At 41.8% G+C, this 14,656-nt stretch overlaps 1 protein-coding gene across 4 annotated transcripts in view; it reads right to left on the bottom strand.

The window, feature by feature from the left end:
• Nucleotides 1-14,656, bottom strand: part of Nfyc (nuclear transcription factor Y subunit gamma) — a 68,435-nt gene that overhangs the window by 29,031 nt on the left and 24,748 nt on the right. For 2 of the 4 annotated variants that reach the window (XM_036178178.1, XM_036178179.1), the window contains exon 2: nucleotides 4,893-5,005. In XM_036178178.1, coding sequence (XP_036034071.1) covers nucleotides 4,893-4,997 — 105 coding nt within the window. In that variant the 5' untranslated portion in view covers nucleotides 4,998-5,005. Of the gene's footprint in view, nucleotides 1-4,892; nucleotides 5,006-5,910; nucleotides 6,239-14,656 lie in introns of those variants that run through there. The other 2 variants (XM_036178177.1, XM_036178176.1) reach the window with 2 other exon arrangements.

The raw sequence follows: 14,656 nt of genomic DNA on the forward strand, positions 1-14,656 counted from the left end.
TTGTATGAGTACTTTGCCTGCATGTATGTCTATGGACTACATGAGTGCTTGTTGCCCACAGAGACCAGAAGAGGGTATATTGCATCTCCTGAGACTGAAGTCACAGATGGTTGTGAGCTACCATGTGGATGCTGGGAACTGAATCCAGGTCCTCAGGAAGAGCAACCACCAGTGCTCTTAAACATTGAGTCATCTCTTCAGACCCTAGGGCCTGTCTTTTAACAGTCCGTCAGCCCTCAATGTTCTTGCTTGATTACATGATTTGATTGTCACGTTAGGAATGTCACTGTCCATGAAAAGATGAAGTCTCACAGCATGAAAAGATGAAGCTGTAAATGAAGGGAAAATGACCTAATTACTAAATTACAGCTATCTGAAGGCTGAACTGGACATATAGAGTAGGTCAGGGGAAAATTCGATTTCTCAAGATTCAGGATCCTCACCATGTGATCCAGCCACTCCCTACCCAAATCACTACCCTCAAAGGCTAAATTAGCCTTTTCTTCCCCACTCTCAAAGAGGTTCCAACAATTGTAAAACTCAATGACAAGATGTCTACTATGACCTCACATGGTGCAGAATGCTTGTAATTTTAATGTTTGGGATGCTGAAAGGACACCCTCCATCTCCCCAAAATGAGAGAGACAGAGAGGGTAGAGGAAAATTTGGATCCTCAATGAAATCCCCGCCACCACTTACAAGAGTAGGAAACATCTGTTACTGACTCTTCCTAGAGCCTTGATGAACAGGAATATAGCATGTTTTATGTAATCACTGAGGGGCATGATTACTCATTAGGATTTGTAACCAAGGCCATCCCCATCTGAACACTTGGATTCATGGCCAACTGCAGGACTTTTAAGAGTGTGGGAGCAGGATGGTCAAGATGAGATGAAGGATAAATTGCTATTACTTGATTCAGACTAAAACAACTGAGAACAAGTATGTTCAGTACATCATGAAATATAATACCACCTGTCAAAGTTTAGGTACTTGCTTTGGAACCTGAGTCCCATACCACTTTTATAAATATTCTTGTTTTTCTTCTACTTGGATAATTTAAAAATCTGTTTCATATTTTGCAGTATCAGCTAGGAAGACAAGACAATCTGGGAAAGTCTGTTATCAATCTGGGTGTGGTGGTACACTTCTGTGATTTCAGCCCTTGCGAGGCAGGCACAGGAGGAGTGCTGAAATTCAAGGCTAGCCTGGTCTAAACAGTAAATTCTAGACTAGTCAGGGCTGTAGGGCAAGACCTTGTCAACTCCCTTCCCTCAAAAGTCTGATTTTAAGCAGCACCAAGTTCCCAAATTAAGTGCTAAAATGCTGCACAGGCAGAAGTATGTCAGAGAAGTGGAGGCCTTCATGTGCTGCAGGCTTGAGACTACCACAGGCCTGCTCTTAGAAAGAACAAACACCCCAACCTCACTCTCTCATGGACCCTTGGAACTGGCGTCGTTCTGCCCTAAGTCTGGAGTGGAGTCTGAGTCATTCAGTCATTCATCATGCAGCTATTATACGTCAGTCATTCTCCTAAGCAGATGCTACAGTAGAGTCTAAAGAATCTTTCAGAGATATACAGGAAGAAAGTTTTAGTTAAGTCAATGGAAGAACAACACTTTCTTCTTACAAGTCTTTCTTTTCACCTACAAAACAAACCAGAAGGGTACATATGGCACCAGTTTGACCCAAATCAAATAAGCATATAAAATCAAATAAATGTAACCATTAGATTATATGATGGCTAATCTTGCCTGTCAACTTTACTGTATTTGAAATCAATTAAAACACAAACTGTTGGGGCACTCCTGTGAAGGATTTTCTTGATCAGATTATTTGAAGTGGGAAGACCCATCCCTAAATGAGTGGCACCTGGTGGCAGCCTACATAAAAGCACATGGAGAAAAGAACTGTTTGCTTTTCTGTTTGCCCTCCCTGTCGGTGGCAAGTCCCCATGTCTTGCTGCAGCATTCCTTTGCTGATATTAGAACCAACTTCTTCAGGATTCCAAAGACGGAAGACCAGCAGCCCTCCAAGAATCCTCTCTAGGCCTTCAGCACCAGATTGGGCCTGGCTGAGCAACTGGCAGATTCTTGGCTTCTCCAGTGTAAAACACTCATTGTTGGACTATCTGGGTTGCATCCTGTAAGCCAATCATGCACGTGTACTTGTTCTTTTAGAAAACTCTGATGGTGGCCCATGCCTTTCATCTCAGCACTCAGGAGACAGAGTTCCAGGCCAGACTGGTCTACACAGTGAGTTCCAGAACAGCCAGAACACCCAGGGATACACAGTGAAACCTCTCTCGGAAAAAGAAAAAAACAAAAACAAAAACAAAAAACCCACACAAAACAAAACAAAAACCCCAAAGAGAAAATCCTAATAAAGATTATCTTCCAAAATTCTGAGTAAAACACCCCACTTCTGACTTTAACTTCACTGTCAGCCCCTATCAGTTCTCTATCTGAAACAGCACAGATAACCAACACTTGGGAACACTGAAAAGAAACATGTCTTCTCAATGGAAATCCACTCTGCCCACAGCCACCCAGAAAAGGCTCAGCCAAGCCCAATTACCCTTTTGTGTAAAGGGACACCACCCAGTGGTCCATTCAGAACATTAATTATCCCAATGTCAGTGGGTATTTATCACAGTTAGAAGTTAGTTTAATTTGTTACTTATTTATAGTCTGTCTTGAGAGAACACATTTTCCATGAGGACAATGATCTAGTCTGTTGGCATACTACTAGAGCCACAGAGGACAGCACAAGCCAAAGTAGATAAAAAATTAAGAACTTGTTGAGTAACAACAAATTAATCTTGTTTACCAGAGTATACCAAACTTTTTTTGTTGTTGTTTTGTTTTGTTTTTTGAGACAAGGTTTCTGTGTAGTTTTGGTGCCTGTCCTGGATCTTGCTCTGCAGACCAGGCTAGCCTCGAGCTCAGAGATCTGTCTGGCTCTGCCTCCCGAGTGCTGGGATTAAAGGCGTGTGCCACCACTACCTGGCGAGTATACCAATTTAGGTTTACTGGTTTACCACTAAACCGAAGACTTTAGCTTCTACATCAGGAAAAAAATCCAGGGTCTTCTCTGCCAGTATGCTAATACCTCCAAGGCAGCAGTGGCACAAGACACAGGGAGTTCCTTCAGTACTTGCTAAGACACCAAACTGAATGCTCTTTATTAAGAACATGACAATGTATTCTGAAAATACTTCTGTTTTATCCTGCCTTTCTCCTTTACTATCCCGGAACCACACACTGCATTTCTACTCCCAACCTTTACCACATTGAACTTCTCTTTCTTGTTATTCCTCTAACACAAGGTCCTTTCCTCTGGGACTCCAAGCCTTTGCACACGCTCTTTTGGCTGCCTAGGACGGAACTATTTTCCCATCCTGCCGTGGAACAATCTTTGTACCCTGTAAATGTGCACTGCTCTCATTGTTAATAAAAGGCTCTCATTGTTAATAAAATAAGGGGGGGGGGGGCCAGCAGTGGCTCACTCCTTTAATCCCTTCACTCAGGATGCAGAGCCAGGCGGATCTCTGTGAGTTTGAGGCAGGAAAGGCGCAAAGCTACACAGAGAGACCCTGTCTCAAAACACCAAAAAAAAAAAAAAAAAAAAAAAAAAAAAGCTGACAGGCTGGTAGCTGGGCAGGAGGTAAGGCGAGAAATTCAAACTGAGATTTCTGAGAAGGGCAGAGTCAGGAATTGCCAGCCAGACGCATAGAAAGCAAGAGATAGGATGCTGTACTGAGAAAAGGTGCAAAGCTACGTGGTTAAACACAGATAAGAATTATAGGTTAATTTAAGGGTAAAAGCTAGTTAGTAATAAGCCTGAGCTATAAACTCATCATTTATAATTAATATAAGCCTTTGAATGATTATTTAGACGTGGCTGTGGAACCTGGTGGGACACAGAAAAGCCTGTTTACACCATCCTGTCCATGTGGCTAATGCTCATTCACCTTTCAAGACTCAAAAAAATAACCATGCTGTTATTTTTTTCTTTTTTGCTTCTTAGGTTTTATTAAAGCTCAAGTCATCAGGTCGGTAGCAAACACTTTACCTGCTAAGCCATCTCAGCATCTCTATATGCTGTCATTTAAAGCCTTCTCTAGCTCAACCAGAGAGAAAATAGGTACTGCACTGTCTTCAGGGCACGTTCCCATGATTGCTTCAGGACTCACCACTGTGACTGTGTCCATAAATGCTGTGTAAATACCTACTGACTCATTCACTCTGGCTGTGATTAGAAGACTGACAGCTCCCCAAAGATGGGGCTGCATGTGAATGTTCTAAGTCATCAACAGGAGATGATCTTAGCTCAAAGGAACATTGGCCAGACTATGAAAGTATTTTGTTGTTGTCACAAGTAGGGGAAAACTGCTACTGATCGTTAATGAGTAAAGGCCAGGATGCTGCTAAACAACCTGAAATACATGGGACAGCCCCTGAGAACATCATAACGCTGCTGCTACTGAGAAAACACGATCTAAGTGTATCTTTTAACATCTGGGAAGAGTGCTGGCTCACAACACATCTGCTGAATAAGCTGCCCAACAGTTTTCATCAAATTATAGAAAGCTGGTACAGCCAATGAATTAGGCTAAAGAAACAGGATAACCACTACAGGAAGGTGCAACCTCTGCCTCTCTGTACTTCCTCAAGTACCAGTTTCACATTAGTCTGCCTCCAAGTAGGGAATCCAAACAACTACTTAGTCACAAACAATACCCTGGTATTGCCTTGTCCAAGGAAAATTCTACTTTCATTCCCCAACTTATAGGTCAGAAATACACTATGCCTTTGTAAACATGTTTGAAAACAAAAGGTTTGTGTCTTGCTTCTGCTGATCTGCTTTAGAAGCTCATTGCTCTTCCTTACCACTGTTAAGTTTCGGATCTCTTCCATGACTCTGGGCCAGAACGACTGGAGGCTTTGCTGGGCATCACTGCTGCTGGTACCGCCAAACCCTCCTTCTGTGGACATTTTCGAAACTGAAAACACACACAAACACGAAACTAATTAGAAATAATAAAGTCATACTTGCTGTCTAGATTAGCTGTTTATCTTTAGATTTTTTTCACTGGTTTAATTGTTTCAGTGTGTTAAGGTATATGTTGGGTTGACAGGCTTTCTGGCACATATTTATAATATCTTTACAAAAGACATTTGGAGCAAATTTTTCCTATATTACAGTACAGACTATCAAAAAGTTCTAACTTAGAAAATTAAGTTTTGAGCTGGGCAGTGGTGGACTGTGGCACACATCTTTAATCCCAGCACTTGAGGGTGAGGAGACACAGGACAGGGACAGATGGGACACAGAGGCAGGCAGATCTCTTATGAATTCGAAGCCAGCCTGGTCTACAAAGTGAGTTTCAGGACAACCAGGGTTGTTACTCAGAGAAACCCTGTCTCAAAAACAGAACAAACAAAGAAACTGTGTTTAGCTGGGCAGTGGTGGCACACACCTTTAATCACAGCTTTCAGGAGGCAAAGGCAGGTGGATCTCTGAGCTCAAGGTCAACCTGGTCTACAGAGTGAGTTCCAGGACAGCCAGGTCTACACAGAGAAACCCTGTTTCAAAACAAAGCAAAACAAACAGATGAAGAGGAAGAGGATGGGGAGAAAATCAAGTTTTGAGAAAAGCCAACTGAAATCCTCATATGGATATGAAATTTTAATTTTCTGTGGGAATGAAGAAAGCATTCTGTAGCCCCAGTCTAACCCATAATTTTCATTATTATTCTCTTCAAAGCTTCCTAAGTTATCCATAGCTCCTCATACTCCATGCCATAGCCTATAGCATATACATAAGGGTTGGATGATAAATACAGAAGAGAACGCTAAAGAGGTTTGGAAAATAACAGTAATAGTCACATTTATTATTTTTACTTACTAACTCTTCTCTGGAGTTTCCAATGGTGATTGTTCCTTCTGACTGCCAACAAATCTGTCTTGAGTAAGGATATTAAAAATGCTAAAGCAGGACCAGTGATTAAGTGGGTAGTGTGAAATCTCTGAAATGAAACTGAACACTCCCTAATAGTTTCATACCCCCAAGTCTGCTCTGGCACAATACCACACACAACACACCAGAAGTCACAAGCTCTAAGAGTTGAAGCCATAATTTTACCATGTGTGAGGTGGAGGCAGGAGGATGAGTTCAACGTCAGCTCTGGATAAAATAGTGTACAGGCCTGGGCTACATGAAACCCTGTTTTAGAAACAAAGGAAAAGGAAAAGGAAAGGAAAGAAGAAAGCAGAAAAGGGGTGGGGAGTGAGATGGCTCAGTGGGTACCCACACAGGAAAAGGAAAGGACCATCTTCTTCAAGTTGTCCTTTGACGTCCACATGGGTGCTACAGCACTCACGTACGGTTGTGTGTGAGAGAGAGAGAGAGAGAGAAGAGAGGAGAGAGAGAGAGAGAGAGAGAGAGAGATTGGGGCAGGATTTCTTTGTCTTAGCCTGGCTGTCCTGAAACTAGCCTCAGTAGGGACTAGGCTGACCTCACCTTCTAAGTGCTAGAAATGTGTGTCCAATACTGCCTGGTGAAAAAAAAAATTCCCAAAAAAAGAAAAAATAAACCCCTTAAACCCTCACTTCAGGGTCTTGTAATGGGATTTGCTGTTTTTTGACTATTAATTTTACCAGCACACAGTCTCTGTTGTCCAAGGAACGTGGGATTTAGCTATTGTACTGTATGTCTAAAGGAGAACAGCTCCTCTGCATCCCTACCCTTTACTTCTCTCCTGCACTGGTTTTGTTTTGTTTTTATTCTTCTATTGGATTATTGCATAGCAGTTTTCTATATAAATGAACACAAGTATTTAAGGAATCTCCCTATATGCAAATTTCAAAAACCTGAGGCCAAGGATTCTTGAGATCTTAAAAGTAATTCTTGAGGAGCCTGTGTTTGGTCATTGGATTCATGACCCCTTCACTATATGCAAGGCATGTTTGTCTTGAGTGTGTGCCAGAAACAGATGGTATGTAAGAGCCAAGAAGAAAATAGGAGTGTAGACATTTGGAGCTTAAAAATAATATGCTAAAATAGTAATAAGCCGTATTAACAAGTCTGAAAATTCTACTTATAGAAGTAGAATTGATTGTGCACTAAGGATGTTTTGAGAGGAAGCAGAAATGTTGTTTGAGACTAATTAGTAAATGTATTAAATTTCCTTATAGTTATAAAGGAAAGCAAAGTTTCCTATGGATGCTATACCCTAAATCTTTAAACAGTAGTTATAATCCATGAAATATGGTCCTCAGAATTCTTGCTTTGTAGAATCTTTCTGTATCTGGGAGTTTAAATCAGGCTGGACCCAGCTGGAGCTTTCTTTACTTTTTCTTTTCTTTAACTTTTCTAGGTGGTTTGCCTGCTTATGTGTCTGTATGCTTGCAATTGTGCATACAATGCCACAGGAGGCCAGAGGAGGGTGACTAGATCCCCTGGAGCTGGAGTTATAGACAGTTGTGAGCTGCCATGTGAATGCTGGGAACTGAACCCTGTTCCTCTGGAGGAGCAGTCACTGTTCTTAACCATCCGAGCTATCTCTCCAGCTCCCGCCCCACCCCCCAAGACAAGGTCGCACTATTTGAGTTTGGCTGGCCTGAAACTCACTCTGTAGAGTAGGCTGACCTCAAACTCAGAAATCTGCCTGCCTCTGGCTCCCAAGTGATGGAATTAAAGGTGTTCCCTTCCAGAGCTTTCTTTAGAACTCAAAACAGACTTTCTCTTTTGGTGATAGGGCTAAGTGGGGTCAACTAGTGTGGTAGCTGCCCTGGAGTCTATATTCTGATTGCTTCTCCAAGATGAAATAGCCTTGCACTCCCAGTTTATATAAGCCTGCAGTGTTGAGGTATTTCCTAAAGATTTACATGTTTCTGAATTAGTCTGGAGGGAAAGCCTGCATCTATCCTGATCACTGGCATTCCAGTTTTTAAATTTGAAGCATTCCTAGTCACTTCCAGCTTTAATTGTTGGCCTTTTTTTTTTTTTAATTAGAACATTTCATTCTAAATTAAGTAGTTTAAAAGGGTTTTTAACTACTTGATATTTATGAAAGAATTGAGAGGTATTTTTATTTTTATTTTTATCTCATGCATGTGAAACAGGGCTTTTTTTTTTTTTTAAAGAAAAAAGTGAAGCAAGTAACCAGAAGAGCTCTGATGCCTGATGGAGTGTTGGTCTTGAGGCATGGTGCTGTCTAGAACTGTTGGGGGCAGGAGTAGGTGTCTGTCATTGAGCCAACAATAGTGGCTCTAAGGAGTTAGGTGATTACCCAGAATCATAAACATACAGGAATGGTTAGTAAGGAGCCCCAGGTCCTATGTGTTTTCTTTTTACTTGTACTTTACTGCCCTCCACTGTTCACAGCTGAGTACTCATAGATGTCAATATATCAAGAAAATTTGGGAAGGGAAAGGATAAAAGAAAAAGACAGCATGGAAAGAAGCCAAGGAGAATAGGTGTGATGTGGCTTGTGTGTGTCCCAGCACTCTGGGGGCTGAGATACTGAGATGGGAGCTGGGTACTATTGTGGCTGTGTGTGTGTGTGTGTGTGTGTGTGTGTGTGTGTGTGTGTGTGTGTAAGTGGGGGGAGAGGAGAGAAGTGAAAGCTACAGGAATATTGGAAGCAAGTGGATATTTGGTCTAAGGATTTAAATCAATAATACCTTGTTGAGACTAATTGTCTTTGAGTGTTCTGAAAATCCATACACCTGAAGCCAGCAGAGAGCTTGAGAGACTGACTTAACAAGCTACACTGTAACAGAGCCTTGGAGCTCTTGCACTCTAACTCTCCTAGTCACTGTGTTGGGAACTTAAACAAATAAATTTAAGTGCCCAGTTGTGTAAAATTCAGATTATACTGATAAGATTATCACCAAGCTAAATGAAGATCTATTCAAGGTAATGCTTGTGGGGAGTCATTTGTTTGTTCATTTTTAAAAATTTTACTTATTTGTATTTTATGTATGAGTGCTCTGCATGTATACCTGCACACCAGAAGAGGGCATCAGATCTTATTATAGATGGTCATGAGCCACCATGTGGGTTCTGGGAATTGAACTCAGGACTTCTGGAAGAGCAGCCAGTGCTCTTAACCCCTGAGCCATCTCTCCAGCCCCGGCAGGTCACTTGTAAATTCCAAATCTCCAAAGTTGTCATCTTTGAAATACTATTTAGAATTACACTTCTCATTTATGGACACAGAAATCTTGCCATAAATTGGGCAAAAGTTTATTTATAGACCTCAGATAGAGTTGGGCGGCTGTGGCATACACCTTTAATCCCAGCATTCGGGAAGCAGAGCCAGGCGGATCTATAAAGTGAATCCAGAAGGTCACTCTAAATAATCTCTCTCCTCTCTTTTTTTGTATAATTAGTTTGGTGCCCTCCAATGGAGGCTTCGAGACTGCTGGTAAAATTTCACAATTTATAAAAAACTTTGCCCAATTAGCAAGACGCCAAAAAAAGTGTGTAAAATATATATATAATGTATATATAATATATATTATATAATATAAATGCTTCAGGGAATATGCACGGCTGCTCCCCAGAACCACGTTGGCTACTATCCATGGCTCATTTATAAGATTGATCCCCTTCTGTGCGTGCCTACGGAGCACTCATACATAAATACAAATAAGTAAAAAATATTAATGAAATAACAATGACTCCCCACAAGATTACCTTGAATAGATCTTCATTTTAGCTTGGTGATCATCTTATCCATAATCGAATTTTACACAAGCACTTAAATTTATTTGTTTAAGTTCCGCAAACAGTGACTAGGAGAGTTAGAGTGCAAGAGCCAAGGCTCAGTTACAGGTGTAGCTTGTTAAGTCAGTCTCTCAAGCTCTCTGCTGGCTTCAGGTGTATGGATTTTCAGAACACTCAAAGACAATTAGTCTCAACAAGGTATTATTGATTTAAATCCTTAGACCAAATATCCACTTGCTTCCAATATTCCTGTAGCTTTCACTTCTCTCCTCTCCCCCCACTTACACACACACACACACACACACACACACACACACACACACACACACACAGCCACAATAGTACCCAGCTCCCATCTCAGTATCTCAGCCCCCAGAGTGCTGGGACACACACAAGCCACATCACACCTATTCTCCTTGGCTTCTTTCCATGCTGTCTTTTTCTTTTATCCTTTCCCTTCCCAAATTTTCTTGATATATTGACATCTATGAGTACTCAGCTGTGAACAGTGGAGGGCAGTAAAGTACAAGTAAAAAGAAAACACATAGGACCTGGGGCTCCTTACTAACCATTCCTGTATGTTTATGATTCTGGGTAATCACCTAACTCCTTAGAGCCACTATTGTTGGCTCAATGACAGACACCTACTCCTGCCCCCAACAGTTCTAGACAGCACCATGCCTCAAGACCAACACTCCATCAGGCATCAGAGCTCTTCTGGTTACTTGCTTCACTTTTTTCTTTAAAAAAAAAAAAAAGCCCTGTTTCACATGCATGAGATAAAAATAAAAATAAAAATACCTCTCAATTCTTTCATAAATATCAAGTAGTTAAAAACCCTTTTAAACTACTTAATTTAGAATGAAATGTTCTAATTAAAAAAAAAAAAAAGGCCAACAATTAAAGCTGGAAGTGACTAGGAATGCTTCAAATTTAAAAACTGGAATGCCAGTGATCAGGATAGATGCAGGCTTTCCCTCCAGACTAATTCAGAAACATGTAAATCTTTAGGAAATACCTCAACACTGCAGGCTTATATAAACTGGGAGTGCAAGGCTATTTCATCTTGGAGAAGCAATCAGAATATAGACTCCAGGGCAGCTACCACACTAGTTGACCCCACTTAGCCCTATCACCAAAAGAGAAAGTCTGTTTTGAGTTCTAAAGAAAGCTCTGGAAGGGAACACCTTTAATTCCATCACTTGGGAGCCAGAGGCAGGCAGATTTCTGAGTTTGAGGTCAGCCTACTCTACAGAGTGAGTTTCAGGCCAGCCAAACTCAAATAGTGCGACCTTGTCTTGGGGGGTGGGGCGGGAGCTGGAGAGATAGCTCGGATGGTTAAGAACAGTGACTGCTCCTCCAGAGGAACAGGGTTCAGTTCCCAGCATTCACATGGCAGCTCACAACTGTCTATAACTCCAGCTCCAGGGGATCTAGTCACCCTCCTCTGGCCTCCTGTGGCATTGTATGCACAATTGCAAGCATACAGACACATAAGCAGGCAAACCACCTAGAAAAGTTAAAGAAAAGAAAAAGTAAAGAAAGCTCCAGCTGGGTCCAGCCTGATTTAAACTCCCAGATACAGAAAGATTCTACAAAGCAAGAATTCTGAGGACCATATTTCATGGATTATAACTACTGTTTAAAGATTTAGGTATTAGCATCCATAGGAAACTTTGCTTTCCTTTATAACTATAAGGAAATTTAATACATTTACTAATTAGTCTCAAACAACATTTCTGCTTCCTCTCAAAACATCCTTAGTGCACAATCAATTCTACTTCTATAAGTAGAATTTTCAGACTTGTTAATACGGCTTATTACTATTTTAGCATATTATTTTTAAGCTCCAAATGTCTACACTCCTATTTTCTTCTTGGCTCTTACATACCATCTGTTTCTGGCACACACTCAAGACAAACATGCCTTGCATATAGTGAAGGGGTCATGAATCCAATGACCAAACACAGGCTCCTCAAGAATTACTTTTAAGATCTCAAGAATCCTTGGCCTCAGGTTTTTGAAATTTGCATATAGGGAGATTCCTTAAATACTTGTGTTCATTTATATAGAAAACTGCTATGCAATAATCCAATAGAAGAATAAAAACAAAACAAAACAGTGACAGGGAGGAAGTAAAGGGTAGGGATGCAGAGGAGCTGTTCTCCTTTAGACATACAGTACAATAGCTAATCCCACGTTTCCTTGGACAACAGAGACTGTGTGCTGGTAAATTAATAGGTCTAAAAACAGCAATTCCCAATTAAAGACCTGAGTGAGGGCTTTAAGGGTTTTTTTTCTTTTTTGGGAATTTTTTTTTCAGCCAGGCAGTATTGGCACACATTTCTAGCACTTAGAAGGTGAGGTCAGCCTAGTCTACTGAGCTAGTTTCAGGACAGCCAAGGCTAGACAAAGAAATCCTGCCCCAATCTCTCTCTCTCTCTCTCTCTCTCTCTCTCTCTCTCTCTCTCTCTCTCTCTCACACACACACACACACACACACACACACACACAGAGAGAGAGAGAGAGAGAGAGAGAGAGAGAGAGAGAGAGAAAATTTTTTTATATCTTTCTTTCCTTTTTTTGCCTGCATGTATATCTGTACACCACATCTATGAGGTGCCTGAAGAGGCCAAAAGCTTCTCTAGAACTAGAGCTGCCATGTGGGTGCTGGGAACTGAACCTAGGTGCTCTGGAAGAGCAGTCAGTGCTCTTAACCAAAGAGCCATCTGTCCAGACCTCCCTGAAAAGCTGTAAATACAGGGTTGGTTATACTGATTACTGAGAGTGGGAGGAACTAATTCTCCAAGACAACCAAAACCCAAATCTCCCACTGCCATAAAGAAGTGTAAAGCAATAAGTGGTCACATTAATCTCCAACAATTGTACACCTTTTACACTTTTGTATATAAATGCATGTGTATAAATGAGGGCTAGAAATTGACATTGGGTTCTTCCCTACTCTTTTATTATTATTATTATTAAGAAATTTTCTGTTCATTTTGCATACCAAAAAAAAGTATCCCTCTCCTCCCTCTTCCTCTCCCCCAGTTTTCCGCCCCATTCCCACCTCCTCCAAGGCAAGGTCTCCCATGGGGAGTCAAAAGAGCCTGGTACATTTAGTTGAGGCAGGTCCAGGCCCCTCCCTCTGAACCAAGGCTGTGTAAAGTGTCCCACTATAGGCACTGACTGGGCTCCAAAAAGCCCGCTCATGCACCAGGGATGGATCCTAATCCCACTGCCAGGGGCTTCTTAAGCAGTCAAGCTAAACAACTATATTGCCTTTGCAGAGGGCCTGCCTAGTCCAGTCCCATAGAGGCTCCAAAGCTATTGGTCCATGAGTTCTCACTAATTTGGTTTGGTTGTCTCTGTACGTTTCCCCATCATGATCTTGATGCCCCTTGCTCATAGAACCTTGCTCTTCTCTCTCTTCTACTAGACATGGTGTTTTGCTCTGGATCCCTGCATCTGCTTCCACCAGTTACTAAACAGAGGTTCTCTGACAGTAACAGTATTCACCAATCTGATTACCGGAGTAGACCACTTCAGGCACCTTCTCCACTATTGCTAAAGTGGGGCTCACTCTACTTTTTAAGACCTTTGTCTACAACAAGCCTCACAGATCCTCCTCCTGCCTGTCTCCCTCCTGCTGGGGTTACAGGTACAAAAAGCAATACCTAGCTTTTTATGTGAGTGCTGGGGATCCATACTCATATCCTCATGCTTGTGCAAAAAGCATTACTGACAGAGCCACTGCGCCAGTCCTATCTTTTATACTTCTGAAGCAGCTTTACATTACTTATTTTGTCTTCAATACAAACACAAAAAAAGGAGCACAGGTACAAATATTCCTATCTGATAGATTAATCTAAGAAGACTGAGAAACCTGGTAATGAGGTAAGTCCATGTCAGAGCTGGAATTTGAACCCATATCCTGTGCTCTTGTGTGTGAAACTGGACTTGAACTTGCTACATATCCCTTGAACTTCTGATCCTTCTCGCCTCTACCTTTCAAATGTTGTGGAGTTACAGATATGTATCACCAGACCCAGTTTAGGAGTTGTTAGGAATCAAACCCAAGGCTCCATGTATGTTAGGCAAATACCCTAACTGAGCTGTATCCCCAGGCCTTATTACCATATTTTCATTTTTTTAATGTGTATTGGTGTTTTGATAACATGTATGTCCGTGTACCACTTGCACGCCTGGTACCCACAGAGGCCAGAAAGGAGCACTGGATCTCCTAGAACTGGATAATAGACAGTTAGGAGCTATCATGTGGGTGCTGGGAATTAATTGAACCCATGTCCTCTGGAAGAAGTCAGTGTTCTTAATTGCTACAGCATCTCTCCAGGCCCTACCGTATCTTCTGAGATAGCATTTCTCACTGAACCTGGAGGCCATGATTTATCTAGAGTGGCTGGCTAGTGGACTCAGATCCTCTTGTCTCCACCTTTCCAGCACTGGGATTACAGGTGAATGCTACCACACCCACCTGTTTTATATATACCTCCAGGCTAGCCTCAAACCTGCAGTCATCCTCCTGCCGGGCCAGTCCAGTGCTCTATTGTTGAAGTTCTCTTCTTTTGTTAAGATTGGTTATTCAAGATGGGCAGGGTAGTAAGTACATGCCTTTAATTCCAGCACTCAGGAGTCAGAGGCAGGTGGATTTCTATGAGTTCAAGGCCAGCTTGGTTTAAGTGGAGAATTATAGGCAAGTGAAGGCTATACAGTGACAGACCCTGTCTTAAAACAACAGGAAAGAGTTATCTGAATGGTTAAGAGTGCTTGTTGTTAGAGGGCGGTGGTGGCGCCCAGCACTCGGGAGGCAGAGGCAGAGGCAGGCAGATCTCTGTGAGTTCGAGGCCAGCCTGGTCTACCAAGTGAGTTCCAGGAAAGGCACAAAGCTACACAGAGA

This window comes from Onychomys torridus, chromosome 2 (assembly GCF_903995425.1).
Source record: "Onychomys torridus chromosome 2, mOncTor1.1, whole genome shotgun sequence".
Classification (NCBI taxonomy): Eukaryota; Metazoa; Chordata; class Mammalia; order Rodentia; family Cricetidae; genus Onychomys; species Onychomys torridus.